This window comes from Silurus aristotelis, assembly GCF_946808225.1.
Source record: "Silurus aristotelis genome assembly, chromosome: 5".
NCBI classification, from domain to species: domain Eukaryota; kingdom Metazoa; phylum Chordata; class Actinopteri; order Siluriformes; family Siluridae; genus Silurus; species Silurus aristotelis.
In genome coordinates, this window is record NC_139578.1 from 25,191,167 (window position 1) to 25,212,505 (window position 21,339).

General features: G+C 37.9%; 1 protein-coding gene across 8 annotated transcripts; it reads left to right on the forward strand.

The window, feature by feature from the left end:
* Window positions 1-286: 286 nt before the first annotated feature.
* Window positions 287-21,329, forward strand: intu (inturned planar cell polarity protein). Of its 8 annotated transcripts, XM_083542659.1 has the most exons (18): window positions 287-440; window positions 598-802; window positions 1,735-1,888; window positions 3,278-3,849; window positions 5,574-5,659; window positions 9,811-10,014; window positions 12,990-13,108; window positions 13,656-13,745; window positions 14,048-14,125; window positions 15,066-15,249; window positions 15,498-15,551; window positions 15,669-15,731; window positions 16,346-16,570; window positions 18,189-18,668; window positions 19,092-19,186; window positions 19,423-19,612; window positions 19,722-19,864; window positions 20,349-21,329. In XM_083542659.1, exons 3-18 carry the CDS (start codon window positions 1,746-1,748, stop codon window positions 20,458-20,460), a joined length of 2,838 nt encoding a protein of 945 aa, XP_083398785.1. In that variant the 5' UTR covers window positions 287-440; window positions 598-802; window positions 1,735-1,745; the 3' UTR covers window positions 20,461-21,329. The 8 variants fall into 8 exon arrangements, with proteins under 8 accessions (XP_083398785.1, XP_083398789.1, XP_083398790.1 ...); XM_083542658.1 differs by lacking the exon at window positions 287-440 and having other exon boundaries at window positions 530-802; XM_083542663.1 differs by lacking the exon at window positions 1,735-1,888 and having other exon boundaries at window positions 287-802.
* The last annotated feature ends 10 nt before the right edge of the window (window positions 21,330-21,339 follow it).

Sequence of the window (21,339 nt, forward strand, 5' to 3'; positions counted from 1 at the left end):
CGTGTTTCTCTATGTCTCTCTCTCTTTTTCTGTCTGCTCTCTCTCTCTGTCTCTCTATGTGTATCTCTCTCCCTGCCTCTCTTTCCCCCCCTCTTTGTCTCGTTCTCTCTCTCTCTCTCTCTCTCTCTCTCTCTCTCTCTCTCTCTCTCTCTCTCTCTCTCTCTCTCTCTCTCTCTCTCTCTCCCTGCCTCTCTTTCCCCCCCTCTTTGTCTCGTTCTCTCTCTCTCTTTCTCTCTCTCTCTCTTTCTCTCTCTGACTGTCTCTGGCTGTCTTCCTTATTCTCTCTCTCTCTCTCTCTCTCTCTCTCTCTCTCTCTCTCTCTCTCTCTCTCCACACTTGGTATGAGAGTGATTTAACGACGGAGAAGGGCTCTGAACAGATCTGGAGAAGTGCTCAGGAGTGCAGCATTTCACCAAAACCATCAGAAGGACATTTCAATAGTATTACTTTTAAGATTAGTTTCGTTTTTTTTTTCCGTTTCGATTAGTGACATTTTGAGTGTGAATGCTGTCTCGCTATATCTCGGTGCCGGAGTCCGTGTGCGTGTGCGCGTGCGCGTGCGTGTGCGTGTGTTGAACTTGATTTTTCTATGTACAGCGCTAACCCCAGTGTTAGAGACAGATCTCTCATGGCGTGGTCACTGTGTCTCCTCTGTGGTGTATAATTGATGAATTTGGCTGCACATGCGCAGACAGACAGCATGAAGCATCATGTTCACTATCTGTTCCTCTGGGAGAAACCTGAGACCTGCCTGCACAGACCTGGACGAGTTTGACTCTATACGCAGTGTTTTACTCTACAGGTCAGTGTGTTTACATTAACAACTGGTTTTATTTTATTTGTCCAATAAACAGATTTAGGCAGAGAGTTAATAACCAGTCTCAGCCTGCTTATTGTTGGTTATACTCAAAGGGTATACTCAGTATACTCTGTTTTATGGATGTATAATATCTTGCAAATGTATAATATCTTGCAAATGTATATTACAAAAACATTTTTTAAAAAGTTTTATACATTTGTTTATATTAGCTTTAATATTTAGTTAATTAAGTTCATAGTAAGTTGTTCCTGAATTACAGTTACATAGTTTTCGGGTTGAACGTTTATTTGCTTTTATTGAGCCATAAGACACGTGTGTGTGTGTGTGTGTGTGTGTGTGTGTGTGTGTGTGTGTGTGTGTGTGTGTGTGTGTGTGTGTGTGTGTGTGTGTGTATTTTTACACCATAAAGAAAATGCACGGAGATAGATAGATAGATAGATAGATAGATAGATAGATAGATAGATAGATAGATAGATAGATAGATAGATAGATAGATAGATGGATGGATGGATGGATGGATGGATAGATAGGCTATAGCAGTGAAAAATGTGCAGACACACTTAAATAAGTACGACAAATAAATATCCTGCATAAATGGCCTCCATTCATTTAAGATTTATATATATTTTTAATATAGTATATATTTATTTCAAATAATAATAATTATTATGGGTCATTAACTGTCTGTATGCCTTTCAAATATGAACTGTACACACAACCGAAAGCTTCCACGTTGCTACAGCAACCCTAATCTTATCCAATCACGCGCCGATAATCGGTCACGTGCTCCCCATCGAGAACCCGTATGAGTACAACATGGCGAGTTCGTCTCACGTCTCATAACTGATTCCTAACAGGCGAACACATATCCTGGAACAAACTACACACATTGAAAAGTTTTGACTGGTTTGTAGAAAATGTAGGAATGGCCTATAGAGAGTTCGGAGCGCGTTTTGAGAAGAATTCCGCCTGCGCTTTGAGTGAGAAAGACGAAGAAGATGAAGCAGCTGAAACCAGCGATGGAAGTGAAACACACTCCAGTTCATCCAAAGACTCGGAATATTCAGAGTAAGAGCCTGGAGTTATGGGGAAAATACTCACATAGACAAAAATCTGAATGTAATAGGTTATTATAGCATGCATTGGTTGATCAAACCAAGCATTATACACACAGTCTCAGTGTTAAACATGTCTCAGATCTTTTTTATTTTAATAGTAATGATTAATGTATATAATAGTGTACATGCAAGTATCCCTGGTGCTGATCATCTGGATAAAATAACAACAACAAAAATGCCAGTTTTCCTTTCCTGACTTTCAGTTTTAAAGAGAAGGTCTGCTTCTAATTTAGAAAGCCATCCTTCATAAATAATTACATGCTGTTCCTCATCTTTACTGAATTCATGTTTTTTTTAAGCCCTCACCACAGAAATGGTGTGGTCTCGTTTAAAGGGAAAGGAAAGAAAACTTATGTTTAGGTGCATTTTTGGTGTTGTACTTTCTGCACTGTGAGAGCGTTTGGGACTGAAAGGATTTGTGGTAAGTTTTCCCTAAAGCAGTCCCTACACTTTGTAATGCACCCTGTAAGTTCATCCTGTGCTGCCAGACAGAACTGTTGTGCGGTTCAAATGACTATTAGACGAGGCCAGATGAGTGGAAAAATGTAAAAACAATATGGGGTTTAAGGCCAATGTGTGGTGTTTCAGGTGGTCACATGTTGCCATTTTTCAAATTATGTTTAACTGGGTCATTGAGTTCAGTCAGAAAATTCACTTTTATACGGAAAGCACATAAAGATGAAGATGTGAAAAGCAGCCTAAAATGCAAGATCACACTATTAACTTGTATACTATAACCTTGTGTGTGTACAGATTTTATTTTATTTTATTTTATCTAATCTATTTTGGCTTATTGCCTGTCTTCGACGGTGCTAGGAGTGGCCAGCAGTGGCCATGGCCACCATGGAGATAATCATGGCACCCCACTGGCCACCCCACTCGTAATTGCATTTTTAAAATATGAAAATAATGTCTCAAACATTAATTAATAGGAGAACCTTGATCATATCTATACAATAATGTTTGAACTGTGAAACTCTGATTAGTATTGCAGTTTTTTAGCATTCATAAAATGTTTATGATGAGTAGTGCAGCACAACCTCAGAGCCTAGATCAACTCCGAGTGTTTGAGCACAAAAACACATCTTTGGGCACTTACAATACTTATACAAAGTATTTCAAGGTTAGATGAGTGCCATGTTTGTTTGCATAGTGATCATTTCTGTGCCACCCCAGGATAACTGCTGGCACCTCCCTGGCCACCTTAATGCATCATCCCTGGCTCCACCATGTGCTTGTTTTATATCTGAAGCCCTATGTGACAGATTAAGTAATTCTGTCAATGTAGAATTTGAAAAAATTTATCAGAATTATTCTTTATCCTTTTTTCCTGTCACAGCGAGCTTGAACCTGAGTGGCTTGACGATGTTCAGAAGAATGGTGAGCTCTTCTACCTGGAGCTGAGTGAGGGCGAAGAAGAAGCTGTACTCTCTCAAGTAACAACCGCTCAATCTCCTGCCACCAATCATGTGCGTTTCAGTGAAAAAGAGGCAGAGATCATCCCTGACAAAGGCAGCAAAAAACGTGCCGACTCAAACACAAAATCACACCCAAAATTCAAGAAGCTCGCTAAAATCCTCGGACGCAAACGACGGCCATCTTCGCGAAGCAGGGCTGATGGAAAAAATGGCAGAGCATCTCAACAACCGGCGTCTATTTTAAAAAACCAGACTGGGCAGCGGACGGGACTGGTGGTGCAGCAGCCATATTTGAAAGATGTGTGTGTATACATCAACCCTAAACGATTGGGCAATATGTCTCCACCTTCCCCAGAAGAAGGGGGCTTGTTGGAGGCATTACTGGGAGTGGTACTTAGGACACGGAATGGTTTGAGCTGTAATGGAGAGAGACTTGTCATTTATGGGCTGGTACCCCATAGTCCTGCAAGCAAGTGTGCACAGATTTTAATTGGTAAGGAGACTTAAGTTCTGAATCTTTTAGAAATTTTGATGTAATTTGTCTTTTACTACATAAAGTCATCAATTGATTTGAAAAAAAATAGGAAAAGATGCAAAGTGTTTACTCAGTGGGTTAGACATTGGCCTTTTTTTTGTAAGGCTGTAAGTTTAAGTCCCAGCACCACCAAGCTACCACTATACTCCTGAACCCTAAACAGCTTAGATAACTGTAAGTTGCTTTGAACGAGAGTGTCTGCCAAATGCTGTAAAAGTAAATGCATAGTCATTCTTCACCCTTCGCATGTTCTCCAGTCAGTTTTGCTCATTCCTGCTTCCAGATGTCTATGGCTTCCCTGACCACTTTTCTGTGGCTTCACTCAAGAGCCCCAAATAAAATAATTGTTATCCCAAAATGGATTGCGTTCCAGGGGAGAGAAGCTGCAACAACAGTGTTCTGATTTTATTTGCACCAATATGCATTCTAGCATCTGCATTTAATAATAACTGTGAGGTGAAAAACACTTATTTACACCCTTATACTAATCATTACAGCAGACTGGATTAAATTAAATAAAAGCATGCATAACTCTCTCCAGATCCTGAAAACATATACACGGTCTAGTTTAGTAAAAAGTTGAAAGAAGCTTCTCTTAACATCAGATTTGGCCACCGTCACCAAGTTCCTAATGTGAAGTCTAATATATTGCAACAGTGTCCGATGTTATTAATTATACTGTTTGTAGGGTGGGTGGGCCAAATCCAGAGAATAACATCTGTTTTGTTCTCATTTAATTTCAGAAAATGATTTGCCTTCCAGCTTTTGATATTTTCCAGGCACTTGTTGAGACTCGTTGCGTTAGCGATTTAAAATAAATCAGCCACATCATTTTTGGGCATGAATATTTTATTTGGCGTATTACAATTGCCGTCTGATAGAGAGAAAACTGCTCACAAAAGAGTTACATTTATTGAAAGATCTGATGACAGGAGGTTGAATTGAGTACAAATTAAAGTGTCTGTAGAGTGTAGAATGCTAATTGGAAGATTCAATCTCAGATAAAGTTTTCAGATGTGTGTTTTAAGCTTTTGCCAACCATCCTGCTTTAAAATTACATTAATTAAACTCTAAATGTAACAAGATGCAGCATTATTTGTTTTTACTATCCATTTAAAATGCACAAATTTTGAGTGTGTTAGAGATCAGTAGCCGGTCGTCACTTTTATTTGGAATAGTTACATTGGAGGAATCCAGAAATCCTTAAAAAAATAAGTGAGGAAAATTTTACTAAAAATTTCACAAATTTTTGGTGACCTTTTCATTCATATGAAATGACATGCAGGCGAAATCCACAGTAGTCCAGCATGTCCAATTCCAGACACACCAAAGGGATTCCAATGGAATTACACAACTGGATAAATCACCACAAACTAGTTTTTTACATGTGGCTCTGAAATGCCTGGCCATGTTAAAGCAATTAAGCCATTTAAATGTCTAAAATAACGCAGGGATCTGTATAAACGAGATAGGAGTGTGCAGATCTCTGAAAAGCAGGTGGTGGAGGTTTCGGTTCGCAGAAGAACGAAATCATGTGGTGTTTGGTAGTGTATTTAAAAAACAGGGAATCAGATATTTTTATCCATACGATACTAATCTTGGAGCGATTAATGATGCCCTTGTCTGTTGGTAGTGAAGATGATGCAGGTATTTAAATGATATAATCTTTTTTTTTTTTTTAGGTGACGTTCTTGTAGCTGTTGATGATGTGGAAGTTACATCTGAGAATATTGAGCGAGTTCTGTCCTGTATTTCTGGACCAACACAGGTGTGTGTTTGAATGTGTTTTCACATTGGTTCAGTAAAATACTTTCAACTTGACACTGAAATGACCTATTGTTTAAATCCTTTGGTGAAAACGAGTAGGTTAATACCTATAGTCATTTGAAATAAAACAATTAAGGACATGTGAACGTAATTAAAGTATGATAAAACATTCATTCATTGTTTAGGCTAATAATCACAATCACAACATACAAATGAATGGAAATGAAAGAAAAAATCGGTGGCATTGTTATGCTGTGTGACGGGTGTTGACTCCTGGGAAGAGTCACTGAAGAACACTCCTGAACTTCTTCTGACTAATCTCTCTTATCCAATGATGAAGCATTTAATAGCCAAGAGGAAGTGGCGTCTTCCATTGTGACTTTGTTCCCATGAACAGGTTAGAAGGTTGTTGAATAGTATGATGAAAAATTACTTATTATAATAAGAATAATGATATTAATATTCACTGATCTTCATACTGAAATGTCAATATCTATAAATGAATATCTATGGGAGATTTTGTAGTGTTTAAGGCAGTGCTTCTCCTCTTCCTCCTTCTCCTCATTATCATCATCAAAACACAATAACTAAGGGAATGTCTTTTGCAAAAAATAGTCTTCACCATTGCTCCAGTACAGTTCCAAACAATCTGTTTGTTGAAGCTTTTATAGAAACTCATGATGACTTTATTAAATTCTTTATGTTGGTTCCTCTAATTTGTCACTCTTTTATGTGCTTCATCATAGTTATATTGGCATTCCAGTTCATAATGTGCAGTCCCTGGATCATCATTTTGTACATCACAAAATAGTAAATAAAGTCTGTTAAAGTCTTCTGGGAAACCCACACTCCTACTGTACCGCAACTCTGAGAAACACCACCATAATGCGACTATAAAAGTTAGAATTATTTACAGATGCCAAACGTCAGACATTTCGTGACGTCCCATCTGCACACTGTGGATGTCATTGGACCAGAATTTAGTGCCCATTCAAAAATCCTGAGAGATTCAAAAGAACAAATTTTGTTGATTTGTTTTCCATAGTTTATTACCTTTTAGTGTTTTATTACTTCTCAGGGCATTTATAAGTGGTACTTTAAACAAAGCTTCTACGTTGGACAGAAAGCATGTTGGTCTCCAACAGCAACCAAATATAAACTGGGCCTGAGGAACCCAATTATAAAAAGCTTCTGCGTTTGATCTGTTTAATGTGTTTTTTTTACCACTTATATGCAGCAGAATGTGCTGAGGAGATTGAAAAGCTTAAGGCACAAATGTATAGCTTCATGCTGAATTTGGCAAATCCTTCAAACATACATTTAAAGATGACATCTACCATTTTAATAAATATTTGTCTTAAATATAGCCTAGTTCTATGGAATTTTGCTGCACTGGTGGTCTAGATTTGTTTTTTAATTTAAAGATTATTTTGTTTAATGGATGGTAGATGTTCTAAATGTGTTTTAAATGTGGAAAATAATTGTTGTGGAATTATTAAATAAAAAAAACGAAGAAATCTAAAACTTAAACTCAAATAGCAGCCATGTTGTAATGGGTAGGGACACAGCAGACTGCAAGTGCTCATAGAAAAAGAATACGTTTCATTAAAAAGTCGAAACCGATTAATCCCTTAAATACAGACGTCTGGTTTCAAAGTGCAGAGTAGCTTATTTAGAAAACGTTGTGTCAGGGTAACATATGGTGGCTACATGAGATAATATGAGGTCTTTAGAGGAGTCTAAATAAAATGCAGTCCTGTTTTATGAGGCATTTATGAGCAAGTCAGAGAGTTCTTTGTGCATGTATTTTTGCTTGGCAGCACGATTTTGAGTAACTGATTAGGCCTGGATTGAAAACCCTAGCATTATCACTTACATCATCTCCTAATCTTTCAAGTTTTTTTTCATTTAGCATCTAAGTTTTGTACATAAGAATATAGATTGCTTCCTTTATACATGAAGTTATCTTGTTACTATATGTACGCTTATGTCCAACAAAGCATTTCCTCTGATCTCTTCCCAAGCTGGATCTGTTCGGTTCAGCAGCCTGAAAAACATTGGAATGTGGATTGCATGGTTGTGTCGCCAGGGTAGCGATGGCGGTTATGGCACGGCTCACATTTGGAAGCCACAGGAAAAGTGCTATTACTCTGCGGATGGAAGAGCGGGGAGAGAGAAAAGGACAGATTAGAGGATGAGCGCATAAAGCGAATTACGCCAAAAGATTCAGCAAAGAACAGCAAAAAGTCTTTTTTCTTTATTTCTTAAAACTGCTTTGTTGTATATTGGAGGACATGATCATTCACTGGGTAAATAAGGTTAGATGTGTCATGTTTTGAGTTCTTAGGCCAGGCTAGTATCAAGTTTTTAAAAAAATTATGTTTGCCAGCATTTTGTATCCATAATGAGATTACGTTCAAAAACACAGCACCATATTATTGACCAGTACACAAACAGCAAATCTTACGTTTTTTTGGTAAAACATGTTACCCTGAGGTTGAAATGGTGGTTCAGCGTCAATTGAAATGGCCCGTTTCTCTCTGCTTGTTAAAAACCTGTGGAAGATTGTGGAGCTCTTACCATTCAGCTGCTTTTTATGGGTTTTACTTGTGTCCTGCCTCAATGTGCAAAGTTTTCTATATTTTGGTTGCACAGTAAAGTGGCAGTCAGGGGTGGGCATTTAAACACCTTATCTTATCAGTTGTTTCATTTTAAATTTTCCTTTAATAAAAGTAATTTTCCTTTATTTTAAGGAATTTGGTCTGAAAGTAGTTTCTTGACTAAGACCAGTGAATTGGTAACATTTGTTATATTTAACCCAGTCCTTTTGTTTTTAACCAAATTCTTCATAACTGTGATCATGTATTCATAAGCCATGTGCTTAGCTTAATATTTTGTAGGATATATTATTCTTTTTAACTTCTCAATGAATAGTGCACATTCCAAAACACTTACATATTTTTACTATATGGAGTATGAAGTATGGAGACACCTGATTTTTACAGTCATATGTGGTTCTTTCCCATGCTGTTATCACAAAGTTGGTGGCACACAGTTGTATATAAAGTCCTTGGATGCATAGCATTAAAATTTCCCTTCACTTGAACTAGAAGGCACAAACCTGTTCCAGCATGATAATGCCACTGTGTGCAAAGCCAGCTGCATAAAGATATGCTTTGCATTGGTTGGAGCAGAAGATACTCTGCTATAGAGCCCTGCCTTGAACCCTATTGAACACCTTTGTAATGAATTGGAATGCTGACTGCACCTTAAGCCTCCTCACCTCACCTACATCAGTACTTGACTTTACTAACATCCTTTTTGATAAATGAGAACAAATCTCCACAAGTACACTCACAAATCTAGGGGAACATCTTCCAAGAAGAGTGGAGGTCATTATAACTGCAAATAAGGGCTAAATTTGTAATGGGATGTCAAAAAGTACATACAAATCTTATGGTCAGGTGTTCACAAACCTTTGTTCTAATAGTGTATCAACTCACACATTGGCACAAAACAGCTTGAATGCTTGTTTCTGGTCAGTCTGTGGAAACATGGTTTCTGCTTTTGGATCCCAGCATTCGGTCCAGCTTTCACTGTTACACATACATGTTACACACCCACTGACAAATGTAGAGAGATCAAGCTCCATTTACTGCAGTTTTTATTTAAGTCTGAAGAAGGACTGACTTTGGCTTTTTCACAGCCCTGATGCAATATCTGTCCATTTCCTCACCACCTCAGAATGACCATTTAATGACTGTAGTATAATGTTTTCTAGGGCACAGTAAAGTTTGTCAAATTTTCCTTTTCTTAGTATTCTGTTCACTCTTTTGCTTATTTATGGCAAATTTTCCTTTAGCATACCCAAACACACCCTAATTTCTTCTTACACTGAGAGAAAATAATGAGTTCTTGATTGAAGCGTTAGATTTAATATAACATACTCAATGACCACAATTTATTCTGGAATACCACTTCTAGGGTTTGCCTGCTAGGATTTGGATAGTTTTTCTTGCAATTATTCATATTTTTGCAATCATTAAGATGTCAACCTTAGCTATTTATTATTAGTTTTTAAGTACCGTTTCGTTTATTTGTGCATTGTGATTAACGGCGAGTGCTTATTCCTGTTCGCTGACCATTTCTCAGGTGCATTTGACTCTGGAGACTGGCATCGCAAGCACTGTAATGGATTCTGAGGTGCCGAGATCGAGACCCACCGCCCCCGTCAGCCAGCTGGTGCGACTCCTTTGGGGTGAGGACACCACGGAGCTGCAGATGAGTGTAGCGCACGTTCCTCACATCGCCATGTACCTGTCACTTAAACTAGACTCTGAGTCAGCTCAGGTGGAGGTCAGTGCTTTAAATGTTTACAATCATCTCTGTACATGAAGTGAGAAAGTTAAAAAATAAAAATATTTTGCTTTTATTATTAACTACAGTTCCTTTTTGTGTAAAGGGACGGCCATATGAAGCATGTCTGGTCATGTTTGTGACAAATAAAAGTGGAATTTGTTTTGAATTAGAACAGTTTGCAGACATTTGGCAAAATGATAAAGGCACTAAAAAATAATATGGTTTTAAACATAAATGAATTTACTGTGATTTTAGGTTCATCTTAAAACACCCCTATGGTTTATATTGTAGAGGAGTACATATAGATTTGAATGGTGTATAATGCTATTTTTTCAGTTATGTCATGAAATCATTATTATGCCAGCTTTTTGTATTTCTTATGAAAAATGTTTACAGCTAATGTTGGCTATACTTCATCATGATTCCTTGGTGTACATTTGATCATTCATGTTGGCATTCTGTATGGAATGGTTGTAAATGGAAATCTAGAGGTTTTATTTTTAATTGTGGTTAAGGTTGTACATATCTTTCTGGAAGCTCTCTTTTGATTAGTAAGTCAGTCAAAAAAGAAATATACCGAACAGTGCCATCGAAGGATATAACAGAATGGACCAGCAAGTATTTTAAAAATGAGAGAAAGGCCCAATTAATCTGCCTCACATCATAATTTCGACCTTTCTTCAGTTAATATCTGCCAGAAGAGCTGCGGCAGCAGTGACTAAACACATCAGCCACACTGAGCGGTGTCTTCACTCAACAGCAACAGGAGATGAGCTTGTTCTAAATCATTTATAACATCAAACTGACATTCCATTAATAACATCTGCTCCTATGAGGATTAGTCGGTCTTGTTAGTGGCATGAAACACTCAAATAGATTTAGATTTATGCAGAGCTGGAATTACAGTAAACCCTTGAGAGAGACCAGTCTTGGAACCTCTCAGATGAAATGTTTTTAAGGTCTTATAGTTATTCTCAGATAAAAGGTGACTCACACTGAATGTGTACACATTTCCAAAATGACAATAATATGCACAGTATTCAGTTTGATGGAGGTTAGAATCTTACAACATTTGAATAATTGAGTTGTATTCACTGAGTTGATTCATGGCACAGGTACTATAGACCTTGTGTTCTTGTTCATAGGGTTTACTTCCTGCCTTTCAATATTTCTCAGTTCAGTAAGTTTATTATTCAACTAATTTATACACAGATTAGAATCAGTAACCATATTTATTACACAACAACAACAATAAAAATGCATAATAGTTACTGAATAGTTTATGGCATTAGTTCTTCATTTTGCAACATGGATTTTGAGATTGAAGTGGAAACTAAACATGTTCCTTTCAGTCATTCTGTGGACTAATTTATCTATTTTGTACAATTCATGCCATACATTTTCTAATTAGACCAAAATCCTTTAATCCTTTCAAATAAATTTATTTCAAATATGCCTTATATTACATTAACTGCATCTTTTACAGAGGGTATTACCTCTGCTGAACATCTATTTTAATATTTTTACTCATTGTGTATTTTTTCGTAGCTTTACATTCAGACTGCAGTTTGTCAGTAGGTGAGGCCTGATATAGATTCCTGTTTGGCCATGATGTCCCAAATCTGAATGCAAAAACAACCTGCTCAATTATTTTGCTGTTCCTCACCTTATTAAACAGCCTGTTGAGGAAAAGCAGCCAATTTATTCCCCCAAATATTTAGATTTTCTTATTTCTAAAAGTCTCCTGTGGACCTGATGGAGCTGTGTTGAGCTGCTTGTGACCGCTCAATGCAACAAATTACACAGTTTTAAACATGATTTAACATTCTGACATTACATTTCTGTCATCTGGGTGTCTGTGTGCATGTGCATACATTCAGTTCTTTGTGAGGACCAAAATATTTGGATGTCCTCATAATTAAATAATTAAATAGCGCCAAATGTGCTAAATCACCTGTCAATCAGAAAGAAAATACAAGTTTGTTTTTGAAACTCTAAAGAAGCCAGAGGTTTTCAATCTGAGTACGGAGGTTAGGATTGGGATTTGCTTTCCTTGTGCCAAAGGATTTAGTGTTTTCATGTCCTGTTGTGCTCTTTTGAGACCCTTTTACATTCTCCTTTACAGTCCTGCTTTTGTTTTGTATGTAAATACACACCCGTGTTTCCTTCAGGTTTCTGAGAGGTTGAAGTGTCCTGTTATGCATACTGATCAGAACTCAGTAAAAAAGGGTCCCCACTTTTTCATCTACTCTGAATAAATGAATAAAATGAATGAATTCTTTAGTCTCCTTTATTTTAAACTAGAGCAGAGATTCCTTTTATAGAGTATGCTTGCCTTTCTGTGAGAAAACTGTTTATTTTTATGTCCTTACTTTCAGAATACAGGGTTATGAGAGAATTAGTAAACATACTCTTTACTTAAAGACACAAATAGAAATGAATGCAACTGGCTTATTATTGTTTAGTCCATCAACAAATTTTATGCTTCATTAGCAGTCAGTTTAATATGCATGTGCCATGGCATCCCTTTCTATGGCACTTTTTTTAACCATTGATTAAGTACAAGGGCTTTTGCTCAGACATTTGCGTCTTAAATTAATTCTGGGCTACATTAAAATTGGGTCATGTTTGCTGTGTTTATGAGACCATTCCATATAAATGGCCTGATTTAGCTGTTTTGTCTGTCATTTCTCAGAATAGCAAGAATTGATGCAGTATAAGTGCAGTTTATTGAAGTCATTTAAAACCCTTTTGTGGTTCATGACTGAAGAAAAATGTTGATTGTCTTGCTTTCATTTTCACTGAACCGTTACATTGTCCAGATTAAAGAAGCTCTGTGCTAACTAGCTAAACTGATTATCTTATTTTTAAACTAGCAAATGCACTGATAGTTTAAATTCACTAGTTTTACATAACTTCTAATAGACACTGTGTGGAAAATCTCTGTTATTTTATGTGTTTTCTCTCTGCAGCAGGAGATCTTGTACCAGTACCCAGTGTCTGAGGCGGCAGCACAGCTGAAAGGGATACGAGGAATCTTCCTCACTCTGTGTGATATGCTGGAGAATGTCACCGGAGGACAGATAGTCAGGTAACTTTTTTCATTCTTCTCTTAACTTCTCACTAAGGGGAAGCGCTCCTTAACTCTATGTTCAAAATATAGCATCATATGCACATATCTGCTCACATTTTCAGTAGTAAATAAAGTACTAGTTTCAACCGTCACCATACAGATTTAACGTTTGTTTAAATCTGTAACATTAACCACAATTAACACCACACAAGAAGGCAAACACATCGTAAATGTTAATAAATTGCACATATCGCTTGCCAGCATTTTGCTAGTTCATGGGTTTTTGTGTTTGGACACAACAAATAAAAGATATGGTTTTATCGAGGCATTCATGTATTTTCTCACTTTGAAACTCGAACATACTGAGGTTAGATTTTATATAAATCCGAGCTACGATTTGATTACTTAGCTATCGTAAACACAACATATGAGACGATGTGCGACCTATTTAATTTGATATAACAATTATTTATTAGACAAATATCAAGATTCTGACATGCCTAATTAAATGTGTATTTCAAACCATTCAATGTGCATGGGTGTGTGTGTGTGTGTGTGTGTGTAGTTCATCTCTGTTGCTTAGAAAACATTTAGTCCATGTGGGTTATTGGAAGGAAGGAGAGAATCTGCTGGTGATTGGTCTACCTGCTGACAGGTAATCATGTGACTATCCTCTCACACCAACTATAGTTTCAATACACTTTATTATTTTATTCTCTTTTGGAGATAAGTGAAATTTGTTGTTAAATACTTGCAGTTTAGTTAATTATGTAACAAAAATGATGGAAGTCTGTCTCACCCAAAACCTACATAGTGAGATCACAAAGACTTACTGATGTATTTTAAGACACTGCACAGAAACACCATGGTGATTGGACAATTGTCACTAATCTATTTACTAAACTTTGGTATAATTTTTGGCTTTTTATTGTTCCTGAATTATGTTTTAACCTACAGGGTGCCACTACTGCATTTGCAGAATGTTATAAAGGGATTGGTGCGAACTCTCAGGGTCATGTACGGCTCTCTGCAGAGGTGGGTGCTGTTCTGCTGTACTGTACACAAATTGGTCTGTTTGAGTGCTTTCATTTTCTGTGTCCTCTTTTCTATTAAAAAAAAAATAGAAACATTCATTCATTCATTTTCTCCCGCTTATCCGTAATTCGGGTCGCAGCAGTCTAAGCAGGCCCCCGCCTTCGACTGCTGCCCAATCCTCACAGACCCTTACGGTCCCTCCTGCAGGTGGTGAGCCCACGGGAAGGCGGCCCCACGTCATTCTGACGTCACGGACCTTGATATTTCCCTCGTAAGGAACCCCCGGAGCATAGAGGGTTAAGGGCCTTGCTCAAGGGCCCAAGAGTGGCAGCTTGGCGATACGAACCTGGGGCTCGAACCCCAGACCTTCCGATCGGCAACCCAGCGCCTTAACCGCTGGAGCCACCACCCCCCCCAATAGAAACATACATTTAGATCTTTTTGTAGTGTTTTACGCCTGTAGTGTTTTATAGTTCTGTGTGTGTGAGGGAGTAAGAGGGTGTTTGTCTACAGATGAGTGGGGCAGAAGCCAAAAAGGATGAGTGTTTGCGCAGTTGTAATTGTGTGGTTTTGTGTATTTGGTATGGTTTTTACTGCTTTGGTGTGGTAATAGTAGTTATTTAGCAGGAAAGAGAACATAGAGATTCTGACCAGTTAAAAGAAGTCTGTGAACAATTTGGGGAAAAAGGCAAGAACAATTTAAATGTGGTTTTTAAAATGTTGGCAGGAGATTACATTGCATACATTTTGAATGGGATGCCAAGCTATTGCAGGGCACCGTGCACACATTTTCACAACTAGGGGTAATTTAGCAAGGCCAGTATTTCAGCATTGAAACCACTTCTAGCTACCCACTAAACCTTTACCACCATTATTACCAAACTGAATGTAGAATGAACAGCAGAAAAATAAATGAATACATTTTATTGTTTCTCCCTAGTGCCTTCTGTCAGGTGGAAAATGCTCCTCGGTTGGATCATCTCTTCTGCATGTTCTTCCAGAGACTCATCCAACCTTCTCGTCTGCCTGACAACCCTGTCTCCTCTTCCTTAAACATATCCGGGACCCTCTTCTTAGACGACTTACCCGCCATGCGCTGGCTCACTTTACCACCCGACATTAAGGCATGTCCTCTAATTAAGCCAAGCACTAGAGAGATTTGAGAAACAAATTGTAAAAATTTCAGGTGAAGTGGTGCACAAAAGCGAGGTAACAGGATATATTGTTAAAAATATATCACACGTTTTAATGACACACACACGCTTGTTAAAAAAAGTGAATGTTAAGTATGATTTTCAGTATCATTAGAATGTTTTGCAGTGTCTTAAGTGGGTTTTTCTTGTTTCTGAAACTCCTCTCTGTGGCTTCACAGGTCGAAGTGGACACTGTTCTATCAGACTTTGAGTCCTCAGACTTTGGTGACATGGTCAGTCAAGAACATTTTTCCTTTCTCTTCTTTATAGGTTATGTAAATAAAAGCTAAATTACTGTGCAGTCTTCTCTTTTTGAATTTTTTTTTTATTGTGACTTTTGGTTTTAACAGTCAGAAGACTTCTATGGCATGAGGCGTCTGTATGTTATTTTAGGGTCCTGTCTCTTTTACAAGGTAAGTCCATCACCCCACTACATCCCCCTATGTCTTTTAGCAACATCAGAAATGTTCCCCATAAGTAGCACTGCAGCTCTGTAAATTCCAAACAAGTGCTGCACAAAGGATGGGTTATACTGTATAGAGTTATACCGTATTTAATGTATATAAAGTCTCTAACATACAAATTGAAACTGTATTATTATCCCAAATCCCTTTACTGCACAAATCTACTTTCCAAACTTTGGGCCACACTTCCTGTCTGAGTTTGTTGATGAAGAATCTTTACACAAGATGACTGACACTTTTTCCCCCTATGAGATTCTTTATAGTTTTTATGTTTATAGGTAGTTGTCTTACATTTGTAGATCAAATACCAAGTTTGTGTGTGTGTGTAAGTAAAAGACATGATGCACATATGCAGTTGAGCAATGCTAAATTGATATACATAACAATTGATTTATTGTTTTTTACACTTGTCTTGTATCATTAGTACAATCCTGAAGATGCTTCTAACTCCTGTATAACTGTGTGACATAAATGCAAAATTCAAGCAGAAATAAAGGAAAAATGCCAAATTTATTGCAGTTTGTTTTCCCCTAAAGTCTTAGACCGATTCTTTTTCCACTCAGGGTTATCTGATAGCGAACCATCTGCCTAAAGAGGACCTGCTGGACGTGTGTCTGTACTGTAAGCACTACTGTCTGCTGTGTCTGGGTGCAGAGCAGCGTGTGGGGCAGCTGGTGGTGTGGAGGGAGGTGTTCCTGCAGCGCCGTTCACAGCCTGAATTCTCCACCACCACCCACCCAGGCTACTGCGAGTCCAATGGCCGCATCTTCCTCCTCATCGTGGGTCTGGTGAGGGTTGAGGGCATCTATATCTATATCATCAATATGCACTTTAGAGAATTAGTGACATGAAAGTGAATTGAAGTGCAGCTTTAAATTGTAGCAGGTGACAGAAAAAAGATCTTAAATTGTGACAAAATGACAAAAATGATCACTGAGACGGATCTTTCATTCTTACTAACTATTTGATAAGGCTTTGTGTGGAATTTAATGAATATTTTTCATTTATTATGTTTTCTTTTGCATAGAGAGTAATCCTTTTTTTTTTACTACTTCTTAGCCTACTTGCTTATTAAATTATGGAATATATGGATTCCCTATGGATTCTGAATTACTTTAAACATTTTAAACAGGCACAATAAATCTGAGTTATAATAATCTCCACTCTTCTTGGAAGATGTTCCTCTAGATTTTGGAGTACGCTTACAGAGATTTTGTATGGCTACAATTAGCCAAGGAGTTGTTTGGTTCTTGTTTCTGAGAGTTTGATCAATTGTGCAAAATGACGTAAATTTAATTGTGCAATAAATTGATTAAGGGTGATATTTATACATGAAATTGAACTCTGAGAGGTGTATCCAAATTTGGGACTGCTCAGGGAATATGTTCTTTCTCATCCAGTGACAGTAGCTGAAGCAGAGAGGAGCATTTTAAAGCTGAAACTAAACAATGGGGATCCTTTGGGTTATGACGTGGTTCACCCATTGCACCATTCAAGCTAAAACCACCACTGCCGGCTGGTGGTATCTACCAAGCCGAACATACAGTTCAGCATTAGTTCAACATCAAGCAGAACATTTTGAGAGGAATAAATGATAGAAGAATCGTCCGGGACTATTGTGTGCCTCTAACTTTGTGGTAACAGTTTCGTGATGGACCACATTTGGCTGGAAAAGTCAGGTGTCACAATACATTTGTCCATATGGGTCAGGTCTTTTTGCTAATTATTGATCTTTCACATACCAATGTTCAGCAAGACATAAATAAAATCAACCAGATTTGCGTGTCTCATGCCTTTTTATTGGTAAACCTATGATAAAACACCTCTGGTGAACTGAAACTATTTAAAAATAAAGACTGATTTGTTGTAATTATCCAAGGGCATATTGGCAGTTATTTTGCTTTTAACAATCCAGATGTACAATTATTTAAATATGTTACCTTTGTGTGTGTGTGTGTGTGTGTGTGTGTGTGTGTGTGTGTGTGTGTGTGTGTGTGTTTGGGTGCGCAGTGCTGCCATGCTGCTTTATTCAATATCCTCTCAGCTGTGCCGCCTGTAGCTACGTCTCCCTGCTGTTAGTCTTATTGCTACACATTCCTGTCAGGTCTTTGGGCAGAATGTTGGATCTCCAGTGGCGCAGCATTATTCTTTCTCTGTAGTTCTGTTCCTCACACATCAGGCACACGTTTTCACTTCATGCTCCTCACTTCGTGCTCTGATTCGATGACTCCATTATATTTTCTAATCCCACCTCATTCTTATTGGGCTTTTTTTTTGCGCTTTCTCTCTGTATTTCAGTGTGATTGTTGTTTTTCGATTTTCTGAGCTTCAAGGATCAACGTGTTTAGATATTAAATTATATAAAAGACTACAGTGAGAATTCTTTTGTCTTTTGTATATTTTCAGAGACATTATATGCAGTGTGTGTTACTGCAAGCTGGTGGTTGTGCTTCTCTTGCGCTCGGATCTCCGGGTCCTGATTGCATCTACGTCGATCAGGTCAAAGCAACTCTCCTACAGCTTGAGAGTCTTGAGTCGGCTATTGAAGAACGCCTCTCAGCTCCTCCTACTCCCTGCCTGTCCTGTGCCGACTGGTTCCTGCCATCTGGTGGACGGGATCGCCAGGATGTGATTAGCAGTTCACCCATCCTAAACCGACTGACAGCAGCCATCAAGCCACCGTCACCCGGTATGATTGGTCGAAACTTGTTCAGAGAGGCAGGATCAGGACCAAAGGGCAGGAAGCCGAGCCCTCAGAGGAGTTTGTCGGACAGCGGGAGTGAGCAGGGTGACATTGGGCTGAGGATGCCATCTGCTGGTACACGCAGGGACTCCCTGGGGTCTGGGGGATCAGATGGCAGTGGCAGTAGTGGAGGGCTGTTTAAGGTTCGGCTTGCTTTGCCTTTACCTACTTTCTTCTATTTTTGTTGAGTTTCATGTGTTCTGTAGTATTTTGTAAAGAATAAAGTAAGAAAGCATACTTAGCTGATCCAATTATAAAAATACTTCAGTATATTTTATACTCTATAACCTTTCATTTATACTTCAGCTGTAATGACATCTTTCTGTGATTACTATTAGATGTTAAATTACTATTAGGCTTTATACTATTAAACAGTATTTGTAGTAGCATGAGGCATATACCAGAGAAAATCCTACCAAGCTGTTCTTAAATCTTAATAAATTCTGAATGATTTATCTTAATTAACATTATACCATCTTATTTCAGTGAGTATCTAACTTTTAAATAAATTTTAAATATGTTTTATTATATGAGCTTTATTTTTTTAAATAAATGTTTTACTACAGATTCCGAAACTTAAGCAGCCCAATCCATTCTATCTGGGTTCTCTGAAGAAGAGCCTGACAGAGAAAGAGGCTGAGGAGATGCAGAACACTCTGAAGTGAGTCTGTATGGATAAAAAAAAATAAACAGGTCATTTTCTAAATAATATGAATAAATGCAATCCTGAGGTAACATTACAAAAAAGTGGCAGGGGGTTTTGCGAATCTAAATAACACCATTTTCTGAGCTGGATTATTAAGGCTTTTTATGGGTGTGTCTGCGTTTTCCGTGTTAGTGCTACTAAATAAAAAATACATTGGAGGTCATTAACAGTGTGTATGTGTCTGTGTGCAGGCTCACAGCAGGTCCGGAAAACACAGTCTTTCACTATATTCTGATGGAGACGGTGCAGGGCATCTTCATCACTCCCACACACCGAGAACTATCCCACCTCAGCGGCTCTATCCATCCTCAACTCATCCGCAACTTCCACCACTGCTGCCTGTCCATCCGCCAAGCCTTTAAACAAACCCTGCCACCACGGGTATGAGTGCGTGTGCGCATGTTTAATTAGACAATAATCAACAACAGGGTGCTGTTGACAATTTATTTGGTGTATTTGTAGATTTATCCTCTTTTTATATGTGGTTTAGCAGGATAGTAGAGGAGCCAACAGGCCACACAATTCCCGAGGCCTCGGTTCTGTGAAAGAACATGGCATTTTGTTCCAGTGCAAACCTGAGAACTGGACCGACCAAAAGAAACCTGCTCCCACCATGACCTACTGGGTCATCGGGTACGTGTTCCAATGTTTCTTACCTACCGTGCTAACAGGTGTCATTTAGCATGAACAGGGTTTTAATACAATTTATGCAGCATTTCAACACAGTATAATGAAATTATAGAAATTGACATTTATTACATTTTAATTCTCTAATGTTGGTGTAAATGGGATCAGACTTAAACTACAAACAGATTACATCCTCTGTGAAATCTGAAGGAATAATGGATTTTTAGGGTTTTAAATACCATTGACTGAAGAAATAAGTAAAACGTATTGGAAAAGTATAAATGCTGACTGATTATTCCAGCAATTGTCTTGTTATTGGTTTCTTTTTTATTGGCGATGGTGAAATGCAAACATTTTTAGCGGTTTAGTGTCTGTAATACAACGCTCAAAATTATAAACACTCTCGTGGTGATATTTAACTGGTGCTCTCACTTTCAGTGTAGCTTTTCCTTCAGATCTTATAACTTTAGTTTCGTTGTTTGTGTTGCAGGCGGATGGTGCAGGAACCCGTCCCTCAGGAGTTCTACGTGTGTTTCCATGACTCGATACCGGAGGTTCCTGTGGAGATGGCCTTCAGGCTCTCATTCGGCCTCGCCGTGTGATTGCTTTTTTTGTTTTGTTTGTTTTTTTGGATTCAGGTTTCCTGGTTTACTTTGAATATTAAAAAACCTGCATAGAGGCACTGAGGTGGAGTGATTGGTTAAAAAAGGGACAGAATTTAGGATCCTTTATTTTTATTGTTAGAGTTGCTGAACAAGCACAGATCTGTTCCTAAACTCAGAAATGATTACTGTAAAAATGCAGGATTTTGGGAGATGGTCATCAGAAAATCTCAACATTTATACCTCAGATTGTGCTGATTTTTAGTTTTTCTTTCAATGAGAATTTTTAAATGGGAATAAAGCTAACAGGCTTAGGGACATTTGTGCAAGAGCCTGTATTTCGACTATAGACACGTGTAAAGTATTCTCTGGTGTGTGAGAAAACGATTTTGAACACAAAATTGGCTTTAAAAAAAGCCTTGTAACAAAGCTGTATTCTTGCACATTGCAGGTTTTCTCACAAACTTGCAGCTATGGAGATTTCTTAAATGTACTGGACCAAATAAAGTCTTTTAACTTGCCAAACAGATGCACATGCTGCTGGGGTAGTGATCAGCTGACATTACATGGATTAACAGAGTTTTCTGGTGGTATGAAACATTTACTTAAAATGGAGGATCATTTAAGCCATAAGAAGAAAATAGTGTTTTTATATAAAAAAATTAAATCAGACACAATCTCATACTTATCTCAAAATTATTTTCACTCAACTACATTCTTTTTCTAACAAGTTACTTTCTCACAATTGCGATACATCGCGAGTCAAAATTGAATATTTTCTCTTACATGCTGCAAACCAGCTTCCACATGTAGCAGCTTTGTATTAAAAGCACCTCAGATGTGCAAAATAAACACAACCAAATTGTCTATGCCCCGTTG